The 23970-nt window shown below is 45.0% G+C and overlaps 1 protein-coding gene and 1 long non-coding RNA gene across 5 annotated transcripts; one reads left to right on the top strand and one right to left on the bottom strand.

Moving 5' to 3' along the window:
• Positions 1 to 129: 129 nt before the first annotated feature.
• KLHL36 (kelch like family member 36) lies at positions 130 to 18882 on the top strand. Of its 4 annotated transcripts, none has more exons than XM_065848182.2 (5): positions 130 to 366; positions 4138 to 4211; positions 7958 to 9031; positions 9890 to 10047; positions 15644 to 18882. In XM_065848182.2, the coding sequence occupies exons 2-5, from the start codon at positions 4152 to 4154 to the stop codon at positions 16197 to 16199; spliced, it is 1848 nt and encodes a 615-aa protein (XP_065704254.1). In that variant the 5' UTR covers positions 130 to 366; positions 4138 to 4151; the 3' UTR covers positions 16200 to 18882. The 4 variants fall into 4 exon arrangements, with proteins under 4 accessions (XP_065704254.1, XP_065704253.1, XP_065704255.1 ...); XM_065848181.2 differs by lacking the exon at positions 130 to 366 and adding an exon at positions 3493 to 3903; XM_065848183.2 differs by lacking the exon at positions 130 to 366 and adding an exon at positions 3493 to 4027.
• LOC136107269 (uncharacterized) lies at positions 16027 to 23927 on the bottom strand. The gene is made up of 3 exons (XR_010652256.2): positions 23596 to 23927; positions 20358 to 20400; positions 16027 to 19585 (listed from the first exon to the last, which is right to left on the bottom strand). It is a non-coding gene; the product is annotated as an uncharacterized lncRNA (long non-coding RNA).
• Between the last annotated feature and the right edge of the window lie 43 nt (positions 23928 to 23970).

The raw sequence follows: 23970 nt of genomic DNA, 5'->3' as shown, positions 1-23970 counted from the left end.
CCGGCCCGGCCCGCCCCGTCCCCCCGCCCCGCCTGCCAGTGGCTCCGCACCGGGCCTGCCCCCCTGCCAGCCCCGCCCGGCCCCGGCGCGGGGGTTTCGGGGTGATGCAATAGCCGGGGGACACGGGGATGAAGGTTGGGGCGGGGGGGGGCACCTGTCGTGAGAATGCTGCCCGGGCAGGGGGGCGAGGGCCGGGCGCTGTGATGCTTTGTGCGATCGCTGAGATGTTTGCAGCCCCCCCGATGTTTTTGCAGCCCCCGCCGGGCGGGAGGAGGAAGGAGGGAGAAGCGATGCGCAAGATGGAGCGGGCGCGGCGGGGCCGGGAGCCGGGCCGGGCGCACGGGAGGTAGCGGAGCTGGAGAGCAGGTGAGGCGGGGGGTGGCGAGGGGACAACGGGGGATGGAGGGCGGTGTGGGCTGTGCCAGCCGGCCCGGCCCGGGCTGGAGCCGGGGAAAGCGCCCGGCGGCTTGTGGGGCTGCCCGGGGGGAGCATCGCCTGCTTCGCCGCGGGTGGGAGCCGGGGAGCGTTCCCGTCTCCATCCCTGCGGAGTGGTCCGGACCATCACCGGGGGCTGGGAGGGCGATTTTGGGTCGCGGCAGCTCGCTGCTGCTTCAGATGCGTGTGCCGGTGTGTTTCAGCCCGTTTCAGATGGAGCGATCTCCCCCTGCTGGGCTGCGCTTCCAGCGCTGCCAATTGAAAACAGAAAATCTAACCCAAATCAATACGCTAATGGGAGGTACTAGGGTTTAGGCAAAAGCGTAAAGGTTGTCTGTAAGATTGCGTTTCAGTCCTCTGCCTACAGAAATAGAGACGGATCCTTTGCTTTGCAGAACTCAGCTTGAGATAAATGTCTCCAGATGTTGTGCCCAAGGACCAGAGTTCTAAAAACCGGTCCTCCCTTGTGTGTGTTAGTGGGTTTCTACCCTAAACCTGGAGGGGCTGGATATTGCAGTTTAAATAAAAACTACATTCCATTATAAAAAAGTATCACATTTTGTTTCTTTTAAAGTTTGCAGTGGGATGTTAATTATTTATTTCACATCAATGTGTTGCAAAAGGGAAGTCTGAACGGTAAGAAACCTCATTACCACATACAGTTACTCAGTGTTTCCAGACATCTCAAGCAACAAGATCACCAGAACATGTGTCAATTCTAAGATGCGATGTTTTTCTGCCATACAATATGAACCCTAACCCTGCAGGCAGCTCCTTCCAGAGCGTCCTGAATGATGTGAGGTTCCCTGTAGCATCAGCGCCCAAAACACGAGTGAATTGCTGCAGTGCATCTGTGATGGAGATGAGGTCATAGGGAAAAGAGAAATATTTCTGAAGTCAGTACAAGTGTAGGACACGGCATCTGGGTGAATCACACTCAGTATCTCTGTAGACTGCAGGCTCAAGGTGATAATATAATCACACATTAATAGGTCTGAATTTGATTTTGAAATATTGATTTTCTTTTGGAACTGTCTTCAGGAACACTTTCTCTTTTTTAAAAGCCTTTTTGCTGTCCATTATCTGATCATAATCATTTTTTCATAGTCTGCATTTATCATCCTTTGGCACTACCTTGCCACTGTTTGTATCTGTAACAACTGCTTGTTGTCCTTGTCTCTTCACGCTCGTTCCTTGGCTCCTGATGTTTCCTAGGGGAGAGGTGGGTGACTGAAATGTCATTTGCCTTAGAAGGACAAAACCTCGACCTTTTTTGGGTCTCTGTGACCCAGTGGCTTGAGTGTTTGAATTATATTGATGAGGAACTTTATGCCTCAGATTTTTAAATGCCAGATTCAAACTTATGAAATGCTTGGGACCCAGCCTCCTCTCTTTGCTTCTCTTCTTTGTCTTGGACACATTTGCATGGATTTTTTTTAACACAGGGAGGAAGACATATTGTGCTCAGTTTCATCAGGCTTTAACTAGAGAGGGGGAAATACCTCCTTTTCTGGCTCTGTTGAGCTCTGATTTTCTCTTCATATGGGATTTTCAGACCTCTGTCTTCTGTACATGGGTCTTTCCATCCTGTGCAGGAAGGTGTCACTGTCCTGGCAGGTCCATCTGTCCATCTCGCAGAGAAAGCACAGACACCAGAGAAAGTGAAAGGTCTTCCCTGAAACAATGTCAGGCCTGGCCTGACCTTCAGCTGTCTGGACTCTCCTAGTGAAATTCAGGAAGGGCCTGAGAACATGTAGAGGAGCTGAGCAGACAGGATGGTTCTGCACAGCCATGGCCCCTCAGGAGGCTTAGCTGCTCTCCTAAAACATATTACTAGGTCCATCACCCTTTTTTGCTTCTTTTCTGATCTTTCTGTATGGCTGTCCCCAATCCTGCTTCTCCATCTGTGTCATTTCTGTGCAGGAGCAGAACAAATAATGGAGAGAATAATCCCCTCCTTCAGGAAGAGGCTGCTGTGAATTATGGATCACAGCACTAGGTTTGTCACTAAGGTGGTTTTTTGACCCAGATAGTCCAGGAATTGAGGCTCTTTATCCTGGGTTCCCACAGTCACAAGAGCTGCAGGAGACCAGAGCTGGCAAAAATGCTTCTCATCTTCAGGCTCAGTAATCCATTAGATGAGTAGAAACTCATCATCACCTCCTTTTCTCCGGGATGGCTGAGGGACAGACACAATGCTGGCACACTCTCCTTGTTTCAAAAGCCGTACCCATCATTTCCTGCCCACACCAATGGCCCCATCACCAGGTGGGACCTGTGTCAACACTGGGCTGGCCCTGGTGGGAGCAGATGGTGCTTGGACACACGGACAATCTTGCCGGCTGCTGCTGTCCTGATGATAAATTCTGGAAGATACCCAAGGTGTCTGAATTAACAAAGGGCTTTTTTAAACTTGTAGTGTTTTCCTGAAGACTATTGCACTGACATGGGACTTGGTGGGAACTGTGTACAAAGGGTTTGCTTCTTACTTCATCCCCGAGGGAGGTGCACTGTCAGCCCTGCTGTTCACCAGGGTGCTTTTTATTAATTTGTAAGCCTCCTGGGCCTTAATCAATGAGAACAAGCCCTCCAGCAGCACACACTGCTGAAGAGGTGCCAGTTGCTCGACATTTTTGAAATCGGATAAATTCGTGTCCGCGTGAGGAGGATGAGATAGTGACTGGGCTTCTGACTGTACTTGCACACACACACACACACACACACACACACACACACACACACACACTCTTGTTCTCTTTCTATTTTGCACAATAACACAACGGAGCATCCCCTGCTCTTTGTGCCAGGCGCCCCTGAGACCGAGGCCTTGGCCGCACCGCCATGGATCGCAGGCGAGCACCAGCTCCGGCCCGGCCTGCGGCGGGGAAAGGCTCCGAGCCCTCTCCGGGGTCCCCGCGGCCAGCCCGACCGCCGGGCCCCGGCCGCCATTTGCTCCCGGCGGGTCCCTGGAGCCGCCCAGGCCCTGCCCCGCGGCACCTCCCCCGGCGCCGGTTCCCGCCCCGCCGCGGTCCCTCCCCGCTCCCTCTCCCGGCATTTCCTGGGCCGCCCATGGCCGCGCCGGGCCCGGGGCTCATCCCACCCGCAGCGCCGGGGTCCCTCGCCGCCGCCGCGGGGACGTTGCGGCCGTAACGGCCGGAGGGTGCGGGGCCGGTCTTGAGGCCGCTTCCCCCGGGGCCGCCGCCGCCTCCCGGTGTTTGCTGTTGCTTTGCTTCCCCCCCGCCTTTTTTCTTTTTTTTCCTGGATAAATAAACGCGGTGGATAAAGCGCCGCCGATGCGGCTCCCGAGGGCCGGGCCGGGCGGAGGATGAGCGGGTCCTGCGGAGCGCGGAGCGCAGCCCGGTCCCCCGGGCCGACCCTCCCCGGGAAGGGTTCGCGGTGCAGAGCCCGGTCCTGCCGGCCATGGACGGGAGATGATTTTGCCTCCGGCAGCTGTAGCGAGGACTAGCAGTAAGTACATCACCTACCGTCAATGACAGCACGCTCGTCTTCGATTATACCCGAGCATACATCCAACTTGTTGACACAACCAAGGGAGGAATATGTTTTTAACTCCATCATTTTCAAAGTGCAGGTTAGCATGTGCGAGTCTTATTAATTGTGTCATTTATCCAGCACGTTATGTTTTTTAGCAGCCGGGAAGGTTTGCTATGCTGCTGACATCTTCCTTTGCTTTTGTTCTAGAAATACGGCCGGTCATGGAGGGAACCAGGCAAACCAGGATTTGTCGTCCACACAAGATAAGTGAATCCTCAAAGGTTGGTATGTTTTGTGTTATCTACCCAAAAAAGCAAGTTAAAGCAATAATAAGAAGGGTGTAAAGGCTCTCCCCTGGATGGGCTGTTTTGGAGGAATGTGGGTGTTTAGAGCTTTTAAAAATAAGTGTGAAAACACTGGTCTACCAGCTCAAGTATTTTTGGTAGAAGAAATTGCTACCTAATGATTAAAAAAAAAAAAAAAAGCAACAGTAGCAAATGAGCATCTGCTTATCGTGACTCATAACTGAAAACAGGAACCCACGTTACTGCAGCACAGTATTGACAGCAAAAATTCAGTCATTAAATGCAGTGTGTTTATTTGGGCGATTTTTCCTACTGATCTATCTCATAAAATCCAAGCTAGTTACAGAAGCAAAGCTGGGATTACATTTTAGATTTAGTCTTTGTTTTGTACAAGATTTAAGTCTTGATCCTGCAAACAGTAGTTATTCCAGGAACTCAAGATGTTTTCTTAGGTTTGTGAGCTTAGTTTTCTTTGTAGAGAATATCTGTGCACACAAATGTGTTGATTTTAATTGGGAATCCACAGAAGTCCATCTTAGGTTCGTCTTCATACAGGTCATCAGGATGATGACCTATGATTTAGATGTAAATATCCGTTGTAATTACTGTGTTCAATGTGTGTCCACAGCACCAGGTTACAGATGCTGCAGAGCAGGGACCTTGTGCTACCAACAACAGCTGGAGCAGAAAAACTTCTCAGTGCTGTCTCTGTCGTATCGAAGTCGAATGAGACAGATCTCATTTTCTTTTGCATCACTAACGAGTAGTGGTGCTACATTAGCAGTCTGAAAGAAATCGGATCTCTGAATCCAAAATAAGTTAAAATGCTGCTGTAATACAATTTAAATAGGACTAATTTTTAAATGCATCCCTACCAGTATAATCTTTCCTCAAGTGCTGATCCCGTCTACTACTTAAATGGTTTAATCTGAATGTAATAATAATTCATCACATTAAAAATTAATTAACTTGACAGCATTGTTTTATTTTCTTGTGTAGACAGCATCTGTCACTATCTGCTAAACTTAGAATGACTAGATAATGCTAAAGCTGTTCTACAGAATATAAACAGCTTGAGAAAGATGTTCGTGTTTAGTATAAAATTAGTCTTGGTTTTGAAATGTGTAGCTATCAGCTGTTATTTGCTCACTGAACGAATGAACTTGCTAAGTGGCTGAAATATGTTAATGTATTCTGAGTCCAACCAGTGCCGTACGTAATGGTTGTGTGCTGATTTCTGAAGTCGCAGCAATTCTACATGGCAACAAGGATTTCAGGAGTACAACTTGTCAGGCGTATTTGCAGTCAGGATTATGCTCCTGACTCGACAGCCAGCTCAGTAAGTCGGGATCTCTGGCAAATCTTATATTCTGGTGTAATCTTGTTATGTACATGCACGATGATGGTATTAGAGAATATTAGAAATGATCAGCCAATTTACAGAGACGAGAGGGAATATGTTTTTGGTTTAATCCAATAACTGTCCCCTGTGAGTCAGACTCAGAAAAGGGTGCTCTGTTAGTTACTGTCTGTTCATCCACTCTCCCTCAGCATAGTTGCCACAAATGGGTGGTTTGCCCTTTGCCATATTTATTCTTCTTCCCATGTCCTCCATCTCTGCTTAGGTACCTGTATGATAGCAACATTTCTCAAACTCAGAAAAGTTAAGATTAAAAACTTTACAGTCCTTAAACTCCGCATCTTTTTTCTGTTACAGAGCTCTGGCAGTTTTATTCCTCAGTGGAAGTTACTTTGTTGTCTGTGCCATAAATCCCTTTTTAAGTTCAGAGATACGATGAGGCAGTAAAGCAAATTAAAGAGTTTTGGCCCAGAAAACTTAGTTATTGAAGCCTCTTCGCTTGGATTGTTTTAACTCTATACACGAGCATGTATGAAGTTACTCCAAGAGACTTTTTGGCAGTTTAGTCTCTGCTGTTTAGAAAAGAACGTAAGCAAAACTAAGAAACCACTGGGATGTCACACTAAGAGCAGCACGTTTGGTTATTAATTTGGGTCTCTTAGCTGAAAGGCAGACATGGGTATCAGGCTTCCGAGGTCGGTGTGAGCTCAGGATGCTTGGCTGCCGTCACGTCTGGACAGTGGGGAGCTGCCTGCATTAATCCCAGTTATCTCATCAAATAAAAGCACATTTAGCAAATTATGTGCACAGGGTGCATGTCTAGAGCGAGGGTTGGGGAACCTTTCTCAGCCAGGTGGGTAGAGATGTTGCCTCACCATGATTTAATGAACCCATTGATGGCTCAGCGAGACAACAATAATCATGTGCTTTCTGTTCAGGACACTGGGAAAGCCACAGATGTTTGGGATTTCTAGGAGAAGCAACAGTTTGGGGAAGGAAGGGTTGAATGCCTGGGAGGCTTGAAGAGAACTCAGGTCACCTGTGTGACTGTTTTCAATGAGGTTACAGACCGAGACACCTTTCCAGGGCGTTACTTCTGGGAATGCAGCCTGAGGGTGCAGAACTGGGCAAGACCCAGGGTGCTACAGCCAGAACTGTTCAGAGCCACCTTAGGTACAATACAAAGATATGTTTCCTTTCCACCTTCTTTCATTTCTTTTACATGTCCTTACAGGCCCTGCAACTGGGCCTGTTTTGGATTTGGTAATTAAAGTTATGTATTTGCATTTAACTTAACCTGGCTTTTATTAAGAGAGATCGCAAGGTAACCTGCTGTACCATCACACACACCATTCCTCCGGAAGGATGGTCCTAAAAGCTGCATCGCTTGACATGCTGGGGTGACCAACCCCTTCAATACGTGTCCTGCAGGACATGCAAGGGGTAACAGAAAACATTTCCATTTTCGTTCTTCTTAAGACTGGTAACGCGAGTCTGTGAGAAAAAGGCAAATACTGGTTGCCTCAAAAGCTCCGTGGCACGTACGGAGCTGGTGGGAAGAATGTCTGGACCAGAGGGGTCCCAGAAGGGCACTTAACGGATATTTTCTGAGGGCATTTTCCCCTTTCTTTGAAAGAAAAATACTTAGTTGTGTTCATTAAACCCAAAACTACCTCGGCTTCTGGAAGCAAGCAGTAATCTTATGGGAATAAGTTATCCACATCTGTGGCTTTGCACATAAATAAACAGCTATTACTTTTGAATGCAGTGTGTGTGCCTGGAATAATATGGAAAGAAAGAGAGGGATTTTCCCCTGACAAGCTCAGAAATGCAGAGTTCTGAAAAGATTGAAGAGGGGGGTAGCTGTCAAGTAAGCACTAACGCAAACAATACATGGGCTGGATGAAAATTTGGCATCCTGCTGCATGTATGTCTCCCACTCCGAATATTTAGCGAATAGCTTAGTTGAGAAGAACTCTGCAAGGAGTCATTTGGGGGATGAGGAAGAAAGGAAGTGTCAGCACGATGTCTCAAAGACAATGAGTGGAAGAGTTTCAGAAAATTGTGCCTGCATAAATCATCAGGGAGGAGGTTTGGATGCAACATTGTGGAGGAGGTAGAAGTAGATTATAATAAAAAAGGGGAGTAGGAAGCAGTAAAATTCTGCATAGGCCTTTCAGAGCGGAGCTTGGGCTCTTACTATGTTGTTTGCCAATGGTGTCAAGTCAGAATTTATGATCAACATGCAACACAAGCAGGGTTTCTCTCATGTATGACTGCATCTAATGGGAAAACACTTTGTGAACACTGACATTTTTCTTGGTGAAAATAACATCTGCCTGATGCCGTTTGTTTATTGCAGGTGTACAGGTGGGATGACCACTCTAGTCTTGTTCTTCAGAGCCTGAATGAGCAGAGGCACCGAGGCCTCTTCTGTGACATTGTCCTTGTGGTGGATGAACAGCGAGTCCCTGCCCATCGGAACCTACTCGCTGTTTGCAGTGACTACTTCAACTCCATGTTCACCATTGGTATGCGAGAAGCCCACCAAAAAGAGGTTGAACTTTTTGGAGCCTCTTACATTGGTCTGAAGGCCGTAGTGGATTTCCTGTATGGCAGCGAGCTGTCTTTAGATGGAGGCAACATTGACTACGTGCTGGAAACAGCTCACCTGCTGCAAATCTGGAAGGTGGTTGACTTCTGCTGCGAGTATCTGGAGAACGAAGTCAGCGAGGAGAACTACCTGTACCTGCAGGAGCTCGCCTCCATTTACAACCTGAAGCGCCTTGATTCCTACATTGATTCTTTCATCCTGCAGAACTTCGGCACTCTGTCTTTCACCCCGGACTTCCTGCAGAACATTTCCTTGCAGAAGTTGTGCCAATACCTGGACAGCAGCGACGTGCAGCAGGAGTGTGAGCACGACCTGCTCCAGGCTGCCTTGCAGTGGCTCACCCAGTACCCAGAAAGGGAGAACGAGGCTTACCAAGTGCTGGATAATATTCATTTTCCCTTGATACCTAAAAGTGATCTTCTCCATCGAGTCAAGCCTGCTGTCTGCTCTCTTCTTCCCAAAGAAGCCAACTGTGAGGGGTTCATCGAGGAAGCGGTGAACTATCACAACAACGTCACGGCTCAGCCGGTGCTGCAGAACAAGCGGACGGCGCTGCGGACCTGCGAGGAACGGCTCCTCTTTGTTGGGGGGGAGGTTTCTGAACGGTGCCTGGAACTGAGCGACGACACCTGCTTCTTGGACGTCCGAAAGGGGCAGTGGGTGGCAGAAACGCCTCTCCCAGCCCGACGAAGTCACCACTGCGTCGCGGTCTTGGGAGGCTTCATCTTCATAGCCGGAGGCAGCTTTTCAAGAGACAATGGAGGGGATGCAGCTTCAAATCTCCTATATAGGTATGATCCCCGCTGTAACCAGTGGATAAAGGTGAGACTTAAGCTGTATTATTTCTCTGTTTGAAGTCCTTAATGTGTAGAGTGTTTTCTTCTTTTAGGTGGAAGGACAGGGCTTGTTAGAATAGCCAGCATAACAACGCTTGCAAATGGTAAATCAAGTTATTTAAGTTGAAAAAGCAGCTACTTGAATCCTTTGTGGGAATGCTTAAGTTGCACAAGCAGTGAAAGACTTTGAGGCAGATTTTCAGCTTCACTTGGGAATTGGGCATCTCATCTGTGAAATTCCTGGTCAGCAAACACCTGCAACTCTTTAGATTAGTTTTGGGAATAATGCTAGAGTGGACTTACAGACGCGATTGCTTAGTTCATCTTTCTCAAGCTGTAGCACATATAAATAAACAAATAAATGGGTCTGATACAAAAAGAATATCTCTCTGCCACTTGCCAAATGTGTCTGTGCTAAAAGTCTTTTCCAACAAGCTATTTACCTCCAGTCCTGCTGTAAAACCCCGCAGCCAGTGCAGGACCTAGCAAATATTACACTGTTTTTGAACCAGTTGTCTTGTGTGGTTCTGTTGTGTTTCTGATTGATTCAATTTATGTTTCTTGCAGAGTTTTGGAAGGAGGCCCGTGTAACACAAACCTTTATAGAGTGACCTGTCTTTGAGGTTTTTTTCTGTCGTCCGCTTTTTTTGTAAAGAAGTGCTATGTAACATGCGACTGCAGAAAAACAAAAGTATTTTATGCATATAATTGATCAAAACCAGTAGCTCTCCTTTTTAAATAAATGGGAAGAAGCAAATTCTATCCTCAGACATGAAGAGATATTAATTCAGCTTGCTTACCAGATGGTTGAAAATGCCAGCATGTTATATTCTTTTTTTGACAGGTTGCTTCTATGAGACAACGCCGTGTAGATTTCTACCTGGGAGCTATTACCGACATGCTGGTAGCTGTTGGTGGCAGGAATGAAAATGGGGCACTTTCTTCAGTCGAGACCTACAGTCCTCAGAAGGATTCATGGTCCTACATAGCGGGCTTGCCAAGGTAGGAGATGTTTGGAAAGCTATCCCACGCTTGGAGAATGGTGGTAGAGTGAGCTCGTGTGACTTTAGCCAATGAATGGGTGTCCCTAGGAGGGCAGCAAGGGATCTATAATCAACATGTATCAGCAAGTGATAAACCACATCAGCATCTGGTATTTGAGCAGCCATCTCTTCCAGGCAGTCAGGTGTCAACTTGATTGGTTTTAGTGCTTGTCCCGAGATACATCTGAAGGATGGAAGAGCCCATGTAATTTCACTCTACTATTCTTGAGATGCTTTTCCTGAAGTCACTTGAAATCGAGTCTTTTCAGAGGCACTGTTTAGATCTTGATCAAAGGCTTTTGTTATTTATTTGGCCTTACTTTGTCACCTTACTGTGATTGTTTTCCTTGCAAGGTGTTTCTTTCTGGCTGCTCAGGTTGGCTGTTACAGATAAACTACATTTATCTGTGGACAGCTGGGCAAATATGACCTCTCTTTCTCCCAGTATCAGTTAAAACTTAGCTGCTGTACTTTTAAGAGACTTTAGTACTACAGCTCAGCATTCCTTGTAACAGCAGCACAGGACATTGCTCCTGTCTTCAATCAGTGTTTGAGTAGTGACTGGTAAAAGTGGTACCACAGTGTTTCATTTACAAGCAGTTGTTCAGATTTAGTAATATTTCACGTTTATGGAAATTACAGGAGTATTGGCTATATTAACGGTATTCTCGTGATGGCTGAAACCTGCAACTTCAGCAGCAGCGCTTGCTTGCTTAGTGGCATCACAAACAAGATATTGCAAGAGTTCCAAGTTTTTCCCCTTATTCCCTGAGCTGCAGAGCCAGAGGCAGCCAGTAAAAGCACAGGAGCCTGGTGCCCGGTTCTATTTTGGGCAGGTGCTGCAATGCAAGTCTGATCCGGGCTAACAGCTGGGCTGGAGCACTCTGCAGAAACAGGATGCTGGTTTCTGTTTTATTCCTCCTCACGTAGACAGATCTAGACATGGAGGCTAAGCAGCACAATTTTTCCTTGGTTTGGAGCTGTGTTTGAGAGTTTTTCAGTTCCTAAACCCTTCTCTTAATCAGGGTGACCTGTGACATCTCATAGATACTGTAGCACAGCTTTTTTTTAAACATTTTTTCAAAGAAATGTAGATACGACCTGACTGCCTTGTATGTTGTTAGAAAAACACTCACCACAGATACATTTCAGTTAGGAGAGACCCTTGGGATCATCGAGTCCAACCATAACCTAAGTCTAGGACTAAACCATGTCCCTAAGAACCTCGTCTAAATGCCTTTTAAACCCCTCCAGGGATGGTGACCCTTGTGCCAGCCCAGGTGTTTGTGCAGCTGTGTACTGAACTGGATAGTTCCCACTCTTCCTTGTTTTAATAGCTGCTCTCTTGCATGTTACTATGTCTCTAGTTAGATCTTAGCGGACACTTAGTACCTTCAGATTTTGTCTTTTTGTCCCTCCTCCTGTTTGAGAACTCTTGTGTTGGGCAAAAATGGGCGCAGAGGTGGCCAACAGAAAGAAACCTCACTGGATGCAGGGTCACATGGCTGCTGCTGGAGCGCAGAGATGGGGCTGTGGCAGGGATCTGGACGCTCCTTTCCTGATGTGCCTCAGATGAGTTTGCTGACAGCAGAGGAAGTATGAGAGAGAATTTTGTGATCTATTCACAACTATAAGAAAGGCTGCTCGCTAGAGTTCCTTCTATGTACTTCTATTTTCCCTTCAAAATACTCTTGATCTGGTCTCTGTTTTGTTCCCCACCATGCACTTTTGTTCCTCAAACTGATTTTAGTTAGTTTTTACCCAAATTATGTCTTCCCCAGCCCTATCCTAGCAGCAAATCATTTCTCCTCATGTAGAAGAAATCAGAAGCTCCAATCTTCTGCTTCCTGATTGCCTGATCAGGTAACACATCCCAACACAGCTGCTTTGTTTCCTGCGTTTTTCTGTCTTCTTCCCTCTGGAGAGAAAATGTGCAGGTTTTTTGTCCTCTCGGTTGCACGGCCACCCGAAGCAGCTCCCTTCCCACAGCTCTGGTGGTGTTTGTGCCGGCTCTGAGCCAGCAGCTGCCTGGAAGACCATTCCCTGGAGCAACAGACACAGGTTGACATCATCCTGGGGTGGTTCGATTGGAGCTGTGTGGCGTTGGACTCTCAAGGGTTTATATTTGTTAAAGCTTCTCCTCTGAACATGCAGAAAATGGTTTTATTTTTATTTTTTCTTCCCGAGGTTTATAGCTTGCTGCGTGTGGAGATTTTCAGGGGCAGGGCAATGGTTGGGCCTTGGATAGAGGGGCCTCCTGTCCGCTGCCAAATCCTCCGTGTTGCTGCCCACAGCGCAGTCGTGCTCCTCCAAGGAAGAGCTTTGCAAGCTCTTTTTTATGTTTTCTTCCTCCCGCCCCCTTCCCCACCCCAACATGGTCAAAACAACACATTGTTTTCCCTAACCGCTTTCTTGGAAAGAGCAGAGCTGTTTTGACTGGAGTAACGCTCTCTTATTGGAAAACAGCATCTTGAGACAGATGCTTAACGTAGAAAACTTCAGCCAAGTGATCTAAAGGATGGACCTGGTCCAAGTTTGCTCCAAGTTAATTTTGCCTGACTCTCTTTAGGGTCCTTGGTTGTGGGATACTGTTCCCATTCTTCAGAGAGGTCTGATTTTGGGTTTTTTTTTGCCATTTTCCCAGGCTCTTTGGGAGCAGTTGCTGCCATAGTTTCTAGCCCAGAAGGGAGCAGCAGTGGCTGACAAGCTTGGCAGAGCAGAAGCTGGTGCAATGTTCTCATCTTGAACAGACCATGAAAAAGCCTGCTGCAGACATTGCTGAAATTAATTGAGTGGCCCTAGGTTAAAGTTTGGCAGAACAACTGAAAGCAGTTGAGTGAGGAAATGTGTTGGAGCAGGTTAACTAGTGATGGTATCTGCTCTACCAGTTGGGTCATGAATAATCTCGCAGGGTTGCAACAGGTGGACACTGAGATTCAGAGCAACCACAGCTCACCTGGACTTTGGTTGGAGCAGGAGATCCCCAAGGCTTTATCAAGTTAGGCCAAGTGTTCTTCTGTTTAAGAAAAGAAATGGTAGATTTTCTAGCACTGAACAGTGTTACTGTGTCAGAAACTGTAATTTTTGCAGCATTTTATCTAGGTGAGTTATTAAAAAATGGCAGCTGGCTCTAGCAGATGTTCTGAATCCAAACTTCTTTCTCCTTAGTGCCTTTATCTTTTTCAGGCCACACTCACAGATAATGCTGCCAAAACACTCGATGCTTTCTGTTGGAAGATGTCTGGACTCACTGTATTGAAGTGTCCTGTTCTATTGCATGTTTAGAAATGCCCCTGTTTCAAGCACAGGGCTTGCAGAAAGGATTCTTACTCATTGTTTTCAGTTTCTGCGTTATAGTTTATGCATTTTTCTATTACTCTGAAGTGGGGTATGTGAAATTTTAGATGAGCTTTTCAGAAGTCAGGCAAAGTGAAACACCTCTGGCGTAACTCTCTCTCATCTGACACTACCTCCACAGTGGAGTGCACCGCACATCCTCCACGTAGCTTGCTGCTTAGATGTGGGTTCGAAGTTAGTGCAGTTTGAGAAAGAAAATGAATTAAAGTTTACCTGTCCTACTTCCCAGATAGGTTGTCTCCTTTTTAAGACCCATTCCTGTGTATATAGAGAAGTGAAGACTCTACCAAGCAGACTGGGTGTCGCTTGGAGACGTACACTCCCATTTCTTGTCTCTAAGAGGCCACAAACAAGGCAGAGCAGCATCCATGTGCACGACACCTGCCCAAGCATTTCTGGCTGGTGCAAAAGCTGGAGCACATGTGCTCAAGTTATTTCATGTCAAACAGGAGCACCAGCCCTGAGTTACGTGCTGCCACGGTTAGGCAGATGGTGAGCTGTGGCATTTTCAAGTTGCCTTTTTGGATAAAGTCACATAACTATGCCTTAGTCCTCTCTTTCTTCCTTTCTTTCTTTTTCCTGAGTGGCTAAGAAGTGGTGAGGTTCTGAAGTTATCCCTTCAAGGTCTCCAGGGATGGTGCTTCAGCCCCTGTAGTTGCAAGGTCTGTCCTGGCCACTCTGCATTCTTAGGCCAATCATGTCAAGGATTTTTCTGTTTCTTGTAGCAGGAGCCTGTTAAAATATCTGATGCAGACACTGGTCAGGAATTAGAAGCTTCAGTAGGCATCTAGAATAATAAACATATTTTAGTTTTTCTCAGAAGTATTGTGCTTTCAGGGCAAACATGGGTTTTCTTTTCTATTCCACCTTTTCCCTTGGCACAAAAGCGCTTGGCACTGAGGTGTGTGGAAGAAGTTATGATACAGTTTGGGTAGCTGAGATAAATGATTACTGTGCGAAATAAAAACAGCTCAAGGGTCTCTCCACAATGAGTTTTGAGCATGTTCGGGCATGGTTCAAAAGCATTCCAGGCTAAAGTAATGCTAACGTAGGTTTGTCTGCCATAGAGATTGAGTTGTCTTGAGTCCTTGACTACAAAGGATGGTAGTAGAGGGAGCGAGTGCCGTGTGGTGAGTCCATTGCTCTGCAGCCCTGTGGGTATTAAATTGTTTGGGCTCTTTGTACCCAGTGTGTGAGCTGGTTTGCTGTGGCTGGTGCTGCCTCTTGACACACACCCCCATACCCAAGAAAAGAAAAAAAAGCATTTGCAGGAAGGGTATGTTCAAAGAAGCCAGGGCTGGTCCTTGCCTTAGCATTCCAATTCTAAGAGTTCAAAGGGTTTGGTCAGAAACATCCTAATGTGAAGAACAGCCTCAAGATTTAGTTTTGTAGTGGCTTTATTATGGGTGATCAAAGGGGTTTTCTGTCTGCCCTGTGGAAACAGCATGCATGATGCTAGTTTCTACCATCTCCTTTTGTCTTATTTTGAACCTGGACTCTGGTGTATGATCAACTGAGGTCTGTTGCCTTGTCTTGGAGTGACCAAAGAAATTATCACCTATATAGCAGAAGTGGTAGAACAGTTGGATAGCTCATGAAAAGGACACTCTGTGTATCACGAATGCAAAAAATCTGGGCTGTGAGCACTGGTGGGTAAGAAATGTGATTTGTGATCCTGAAGCTGTAGAAGTGGAAACCAGCAGTAGTTTTCTTGTTGGTTTTTCTTGGTTAACTGCTACTGGTAAGTCTGAGAGGTATCATGATTATTTCCTCTTTCTGTCATAGAAACCCTTGCTGAGATGTGGATTTTTTCCTCTATGGCCCTCTCAGACTGATCCAACCCAAGCACTGAAGCAGGAAAATGGGAGTGAAGGCCATGCCAACTAGAGCAGGATGGGTTCTCTCTTATATGACACACTGTAGAGGATGCCTTAAAAAGTGATTGTCATACCTTAGTGCTCTGTAGCGACCAGGTATGAAAAGGATGCCTTAAAAAGTGATTGTTGTACCTTAGCACTCTGCAGCGCAGAGTGGAGCAGTATGAATAAGAATAGTTACTGGGTAACTAACAGGATTAGGGATTCTTCTGTCTTAAGTTACTGTTTATTTTCTTTACTGCCAGTCCTTGTTGAATGCTTGTGTATCTTGATAAAATCCATAAGTACTAAGTTGGGATCACTTTTGTTTGCCTGTCCTAGGTTTACCTATGGCCACGCTGGAACAGTCTACAAGGAATTTGTGTACATTTCAGGAGGCCACGATTACCAAATTGGCCCATATAGGAAAAACTTGCTGTGTTACGATTACCGCACGGATGTTTGGGAGGAGAAGAGGCCGATGATCACTGCCCGAGGGTGGCACAGCATGTGCACCTTACAGGACAACATCTACTCCATTGGTGGCAGTGATGACAACATCGAAACCATGGCTCGTTTTGACATTCTGAGCGTGGAGTCGTACAGCCCTCAGTGTAACCAGTGGACCAGAGTTGCTCCTCTCTTGCAAGCGAACAGTGAGTCAGGGGTGGCAGTTTGGGAAGGGAAGATTTACATCCTCGGAGGCTACAGCTGGGAAGAAACAGTCTTCTCCAAAACAGTCCAGGTTTATGATAAGGAGAAAAATAAATGGTACAAAGGAACTGATTTACCCAAAGCAATTGCTGGTGTGTCTGCATGTGTCTGTGCATTGAAACCCAAAACTGAGGACAAGAAGAAAAAGAAGAAAACAAAAAAACATCAAGATCGAGGAAGATGACTACTTCTGGATAACCACCCTTGGATGGTGGACTCCAACAGAACTCTGTATTTAATAATTTCTATATAACCTTGATTCCTTTCTTTTTAAACGGTGGGGAAGGCATGTTCTGAAGCCTCAAATGTACAGCTCATGTTCAAGATAAAAACAACAAAAGAAACCAAAAATTCCCCCTCCTACTATATAAAGGGTGATACGGTGAGAGAGGTTACACTGCTCTCCGGAATGTTAAGGCTTAGTCTTTTACTTCTGTGGATCATGGCATCTCCAAATACATCTTATTATATTGACTTTTTAAAAACAAGGTTGAATATGTGGCTGAGACGATCATGTCAAGGGGGAGGAGGCAGTTACAGAGCAGTTCAAAGGAGCTCAGAAGCAACTGCTAAGAAATAGTGAAATGGATCTTCGATGTTGTAAATCTTGAGTTTTTGTGATGTTAAATTTAATTTAGAATACATTCTGGAGTTGTTGGTGTCAGATTTTTGGAACACAGGATTGTTCAAAGAGGATATTGCTTTTGGTGAATGCAGGTCAGATCAGTTTGAAGAGCAAATAACTCCACTGTACTCTTAGGGTTATGAAGACCTTACTGTGTGGCTAAAGAGTAGATGGGATTGACTTGGGCTTGGATCGATAACATGTGAGCTTCGAAATCTGGGAAAGGTGACGGGACTTTCGCATCCCTTGTTGTGGCACTTTTCATACTAAACACAATAGCAAGTTTTTCTTAGGCTTTAAAATATGCCCCAGAAGGAAGAAAAAAATGCATATTGAAGAACTTGAGAGAAGATTTGAGGATGTGGGTAGAAATTGTACAGTTCGCCTCGGGCTTTAGAGCAGATGGAACTGATAGAAGCTCACTGTGAGTTTGGGGTTTGCTGAATCGGGTAGTGGTGAGGAGGGATGGCAGGAGGGTCCTTCAGGTGAACTGGAAAGAAGATGTTTCTCCCCAGCGCGACTGGGCTCTCACAGTGGTCACAGCTAATAGCTGGTATGAGCAAGAGCCCGTATGGGACTTGTCAGCTGTCAAAAAATTTATTAACCCAGGATTAATTGGGGTTCGGTAAACCTGAAGAACAGCAACTTATTTTTTTACCTGAGCTCATAGCTCACACTTTTTTTTTTTTTTCCCCCAAGTTCAAAATGTCTTTTCATAAGAGCAGCCTTTTGTGATGAATTTGGCAGGGACTTGAAGCCACGGCTCATTGGGAACACAACCAAACACCTTCCCCTGCGAGACAGGGGAAACCCAAAATAAACTCAGGACTGTGTTTGGGATCCAGACAGGGGGACCAAACTGAAAATCGTCTGTTAGATCCTCTGTGTCACACTATCCTCTGCATTCCAAGTCAGGAGCTTTCAGCCCCAAGTGTTAGTCCATTGCCTCTACAAACACAGCTGATTCTGCTGCAGATATTAAAATTCCCCGACTGTCTGGCCAGCTTTCAGGCATTCACCCTGGGGCATTTGACAAATGCACCTCTGATTTGCAAGAAGTCGATCACCAGCAATCTGATACAACCACTTCAGTTACTGTCATCATGCCAGGCCACAGACTAATATTCCTTCTTCCCAAAAGAAATTTTTAGAAAGTTTTTAAAAACAACTTTTATACTTTTTTATAACGCATTTTGCTAACTCAGTCTCTTGTTTGCCAGATATTATTTACTGTAGAAGCTACTGCTCTGTCATTGTGACCCCGCTGTTGCCATCAGGAACTCATCATTCGGTGGATCTCTTAGTTTTGGTGTGGCTGGGGGGACACGATGCAGCTGTCGGGGCAGCGCTGCCATTCTCAGCGTGGTTCAGCTTGCAGACAGGCGAATAAACACGCTTTATTTGCAGCTATTGGGGATCTGCTGAGTGGATTTCAGGGGCTTTGGTTGAATGTTCTGCTTTGGAACTGTTGATTGTTGCTGTTATTTCTGCCTCGGTCCTTTCACATCTCCCTTGTGCACCATAACCATGTATTTCAGATTTGCCTTTTTTTCCATCTGGTGTTAATACAGCTGATATCCTGCTACCTTTCTGGGTTTTTTTTTCTATTTTATTTTCAACTATTTACCTCAGTAATTGGAAAACACTAAGAAAACATTTTCGCACTTAATTTCATTTGAAGCTCTTGTAAATGAAGAACTCTCAGATATATTACAAGAACATATTTGTATTGAAAGAGGTACCTCTGAATAAATTTCTGGAGTACAAGGAAGTTAAAAGTTTCTTCTTCAGTGCTAAGACAGGATTTAAGAAAACTGGTTGAAATTAATTTAGTGAAACTCCTTGAGGTCTTTTTGCTACTTAAAAAAAAAGCCTCAGGAGTTAGTCTTTCATTTGCATTAATGAATTTATTTTAAAGCCTTTGTGCACTGCATGAGGTAATGGTTAATCTTTTTTTTCATCCTAAAAAATTTAAAAAAAAAAAAGAAAAAAAAGACAAACATTTTGGTTATGACAAACTCATTAATGAGTTATTTGGATCTTTTTATATCTGAAACCCTTGCAATGCTGACTGACAACTACTTAACATTTTGGGACATTTTCACGTGTAAGTACAGAATGAAAATTTCAAATAATTCCTTTGTTTCTGTTAATGGGTTGCTTGTTACTATATCCCCCCTTTTACTGTGTTCATGTATTACATTAATGTCTGGAGACAATAAATCCAGTTTAGAATATTGTATTCATCACCATCTGACTTGTGTATTGTTTTAACTGAGGTTTTCCTTTTTGATAAATTGGAAAGAAGTAATTCTGTAATTATTTTTCGGTGGCATTGATAATGGTGGAAACATTTTCATAGGCAGAAACTAATTGTATCAATATAAAGCAGAAATATAACTTATTTGGCTAATCCACCTTTTCTGCATCATGCTCCAAACAGAAATTATTTTTCACATTTTTTGCAGCTGTCCTGAAGGACCCAGTTTATGTAGTGGTTTCAAAGACAGTATTTAACGGGGAATAGATAAACACAGTTCTGACTTCATAATGTTACTTATGTAGGCAAAATACAACCCCAGTACTCATCAAAGTGAGCTTTATTTTTTCTGGTCTATTTATTGTCCCCTCCAGACTAGAGGCTATAGGTGAGACTGGGGCATCTCTTGTGTTATCAGAGGTCACTGTGGTATCGTACCTGTTTTTCCCATAAGCTTTTTTCCATTATTAAAGAAACAAATTATTATCATTTGCACCTATGAGGCGCACAGTAGTAGGCATTGCTAGAAGCACAGCCTGGCAGAGTCCCTTGTGATTTTGGATGTTGTTTTACCCTGTTGTGGTTTATCAGCACTTGCGAAGTGTTAATAGGTCACACACGGTGCTTGAAAATAACTTCAGCTCCCAAGTACTGAACTGCTTTGTGAAATTGCTTTGCTGGATTTCTGAAAAAAAAAAAAAAAATGAAAGGAAGAATGCAAAGAACATAAGTGGATTTCTGCTTTGTAGTCCAAACAGCCCTCTAGGTGCTCTAGGTGAGTCATTAAGATGGGGAGAGAAAAGATGTATCATCCTGGTCTCTGCTCTTGGGGAATCAGCCCAGCACCTGTACACGCCACTGCCTTCCTCTGTGAGCTCCGAGAAACATTTTAGGTCTTGTCAGGAGCAGAGCTCACTCTTCCCTGCCCGAAGGAAAAATACCTGCTGGTCTACTTAATTTTTAAAAATGCTCCTATTGCCAAATTCTGAGGAAAGTTTGTTTCACCTGACACAAAACAGCTACCAAAACCTCAGGTTTTCTCTTCCCACACTTCCATTCCTGGATCTTGGCATCAGCATGTCAAGGAGCTGCTGCCTGTAACACTGAAATTCCACAACAAAAATCTCTTGACATACCCGGAGGAAAAATTACACTGTGGTGTGAGATGCAGTTGTTTTGATCGTTTGAGAAAGTAGCTGGAAATGTGTTTGTTCTCAAGTTGAAAACTTAAATTGAGAAAAATGTGCCTGAGTATTTATCTCCGTAGGAGATCAGACTCTTTCCTCCAAATACAGGTGATTTTCTATGTGCTGTTTTGGATTCGGTATTCTTTAGTGACAGCAAAAACATGTTTCATGTCTAGGGAATTCAAAGAAATAATTTAACCTTTAGTACTCTTTCTGAGAAGCAATTTAACTCAGAAAAAAAAAAATCCAGATTTTAATTGTAATTCTTACCTTGCTGATATGTCTTAACGAAGATCTGACCAGAAAGAAGTTTCTATGGAGGGAAAAAAAAAAAACCTAGTGTAACAAGCTTTATATGTAATTTCAGTTTCTTGTCATATTTCAGTTCTCACTCATGAGAAGCTAATTACACTTTCATGAACTTAGGGCTTTGAGTGTCTTACGGATGGGGTCAGGGCAGATGGAGATGTTCTGTCCCTGCGCTGAGTCGGAGCTCAGGTGAGCTCCAGCTACTCAGTTTCCTTCTCCCTCCTGGTAACTCCACTTACTAAGTGACAGATGTGCAGCCCAGCAGCAGGTTTGTTGATACCACACAGGTTTTTTAGCATCACACTGACTCTTTTCTGGAGCTCTGAGTAGCTTTGGGAAAAAATGTACTTTTGTTTTTATCATGATGGGTTTGGTGACAGAACATGAAAGAAAGGTGAGAGACTTGCAAGTTCTTTTGAGACCACAGATAGAAAATTGCATGAGAAAGGAGAAGACTCGTATTTAAGATAAGGATGAATAAGTTGCAAATAATTCAGCCAAAAGGTCTACGTAAATAATTGAAACCCAGAACATACTAAGTCAAGCATCCATGTGATATACTAAAGGTTTGTCCGGACTTCAAAGTTGTTTCAGGTTAACATGCTTAAGTTCTTTACATTGACAAATTAGAAGTGTTTTTTTTGAATTTTCAGCAAATTTAGGAATATGGAGTTTGAAGACAGGTTTGCATTAATGCATTTTTGGAAAGAAAACACCTCCCGTTGCTGTCCTGTGCTGCTCTGCTTGTTGCTTGCACCTCATCTCCGCTCCGGCGCTGCTGCTGTCCTGGCTTCCCCATGTGCACAGCGGGTCCCTGGTGCTGCCTGCGCAACTGAGCCCACAGAACATTCCAAACCTAATTCCGACAGTTTGTTTTGGTACTCAGGGCACTCTGAAGTACAAGGCTGGTACCATGACAGTCCCTTAGACCCCTGGTGCTTTAATTAATTATTCTGATTTTTTCTCTACACAGCAACCACCTTAGCTTTCTGTGTCTTGCTTCACCCCAAAACACAGTATAGTGCTGTTTTTTTCCTTCCTTGTTCAATTTCATTACCAGAATTACTGGAGAAGTAGCAAAGCCTGTATTGTACCTAGAAAATATTGGGGATAAAAGTTTTACATCTCTGAAGAAAAAGTCTTCAGAGCTCCTAAAGCTCTTGGCTTTGTCATGAATTTTACAGCAGGAAACCTCTCGCAGTGACTGACCAGTTCTCGCAATATTACAGAAGATACTCCCTCCTGCTCCTGGAAGAACGGATGTGTGGTTCCCACTGATTGCTTCAGAAAAGTCATGCGGGTACGTTCTTCACCTCCTGGGCACCATCACAAGCTCAGGTCTCGTGATCTACTGAAATAATGAAGAGTGCGGGACAGGAGGTGAGCCATTCCCAAGCACTTTGCATCCAGCGTAGGATAAGAATAATTACAGTAGTTACTGGAAGGCACCTAACTAGGGAGTAATTTACAAAGCTCATTAGCAAACCTTACACCGTCCTTTATTTCTGTAGCCATGGACCTCGGTTGCTGATCAATTCACAAAATAATTGAGTACCATGTTAAGAACATTACTCCATGAATCTTACTATCATGGTTCTGCAGAAAGAAAATAGCAGCAATTTTTCAAAGTCAGAAAGCAACATGTTGTTTGGGAGCTGTAATTCATGGCCTCTGGAGAGAAGAAAATAAAACTGTTTGTGCAATGCAGTAATGCCCTAACAGACCACTAGAAATGGCAAAAAAGAATGCGAAGGCAGAACCAAGGTGGAAACTTTCCAGCAGGTAAGTAAGTTTCTTCAAAACATGCTGTTACAATAAAACTCACAAAATGTACATTATTACAAAATACTGTAGTAAAACGTTAATGGGCTTTACAAAGAAACTGTACTAAGGATAAAATGGAAGGTGTTTCAAATGTTGCTGAACTATAAGATAGTGACATCTTTTCTGCCCACGTCAGCTTTTACCACCAGATACAGCTTTTAACAGTATTGTTATCTGAATTAACAGGTTTTTTGGGCGGGAGGCACTGTGCTCATCTGCATTTTCAGCCATTTGAAGGGGCAGGTTTTCCAGCAAAAACAGTCAGTTTACTTAGGTGGTATTGTGGGCAGAAGGGAATTTTGTTTTCAACCAAATGAGCTCAGTATGGGTTTTCACTCCATTATTTACCTTGTAAATTAGACTCCTGAGGGGAGAGGGGACTTCAGATGTTTCAAATCCTGTATGCAAAAAGCCTATACATTTGTCTCCCTTTTTTGTTTCTCTCTTTCAATATTAAACATCCATTTTCACTGTTGGGTCTCTGCCTTAGGACAGAAGAACCCTTGCTAGAAACAAAAGAAAGGGAGCAGCAGCAGGTGTGTCAGCTGAAAGGACAGGAGCTGATACAAAAAATCATTTACTATCATGAGCACACCTTGTGTTGCACTTCATAAAAGCATAGGGAAATGTCCTTATCGTGGAGAGATGGATGAATCTTTCCATGTTCAGTGAATCTCCTCTCTGAACAGCCAAAGACACGAAGTTCGTTATTTTGTTTGTTTCAACTGCCCTGGTAATGTTAAGCTTTTTCTACCGCTTACTCCCCAACTGAAGCAGACTTTTGCAGGATTTAGTGGTTTAAGAAAAAAAAAAAAAAAAAGAGTAAATTAGTGATTAGTTTTGCGGATTCTTGCCCGGGGGGTTCACTATTCAATTATGACTCAGTCCTATCAAACTAATGAGTTTCACTTAGTCACTGATTTCTATTTTTTTTTTTTTTTTCCAGATACAAACCCTGAACCCATTCCCACCTGCTTTTTGGGACAGACACGGGACGGCTTTGCTCACTGACCCCTCACCTGCCGGGTAACCTTTGGCATGTGGCCTTGTACACACTTGTGAGGTGAACTCACAATTAATTCATAGAATCATTTTGGTTGGAAGAGACTTTTAAGATCATAGAATCCAGCCATAATGTAAATCTAGCACTAAAATATGTCTTTAAGAGCCTCATCTATACATCTTTTAAACCCCTCCAGGGATGGTGACTCCACCATTGCCCTGAGCAGCCTGTTCCACTGCTTTACAACCCTTTCCGTGAAGAAAAGCTTCATAATATCCAATCTGAGCCTTCCCTGGTGCAACTTGAGGCTATTTCCTCTTGTCCTCTCCTTGGGGGCAGCCTGCACTTTTCCAGCTGGGTTTCTGACGTTACCTTAACTCCAAGAGCACAGTGCTGGCGGTGCTACCCCGCCCAGGGCTGCAGCTCCAGGCGTGAGAGACCCGCTTCCCGCCACTGGTTGTAGAGCGGCGGGCTCGATTCAGCCTGGTCCCGCCTCACGGCAGCTCCCACACCACGCCTCGAGGGGAGGGGAAAGGGTCTGAAGGCGAAGGGTTCTTTTTGTCAGCCTCGCTCTCCTCCCTGGGCTGCCCAGCTCATCCCTCAGGGAAGCGCCTGTCCCGCCGCGGGGCCCCTTCCTCAGGGCGGCCCCGCCCCCTGCCGCGCCGCCACTGCGCCTGAGCAACCACCGCCCGCCGCCGCCGCCCGGCCGCCGCGCAGGCGCAGAGGCGCGGCCGCCCCTCCCCGCCG

The sequence above is a fragment of the Patagioenas fasciata genome, chromosome 13, assembly GCF_037038585.1.
Source record: "Patagioenas fasciata isolate bPatFas1 chromosome 13, bPatFas1.hap1, whole genome shotgun sequence".
NCBI lineage: Eukaryota > Metazoa > Chordata > Aves > Columbiformes > Columbidae > Patagioenas > Patagioenas fasciata.
This window is presented reverse-complemented; position numbering and strand designations above follow the sequence as displayed.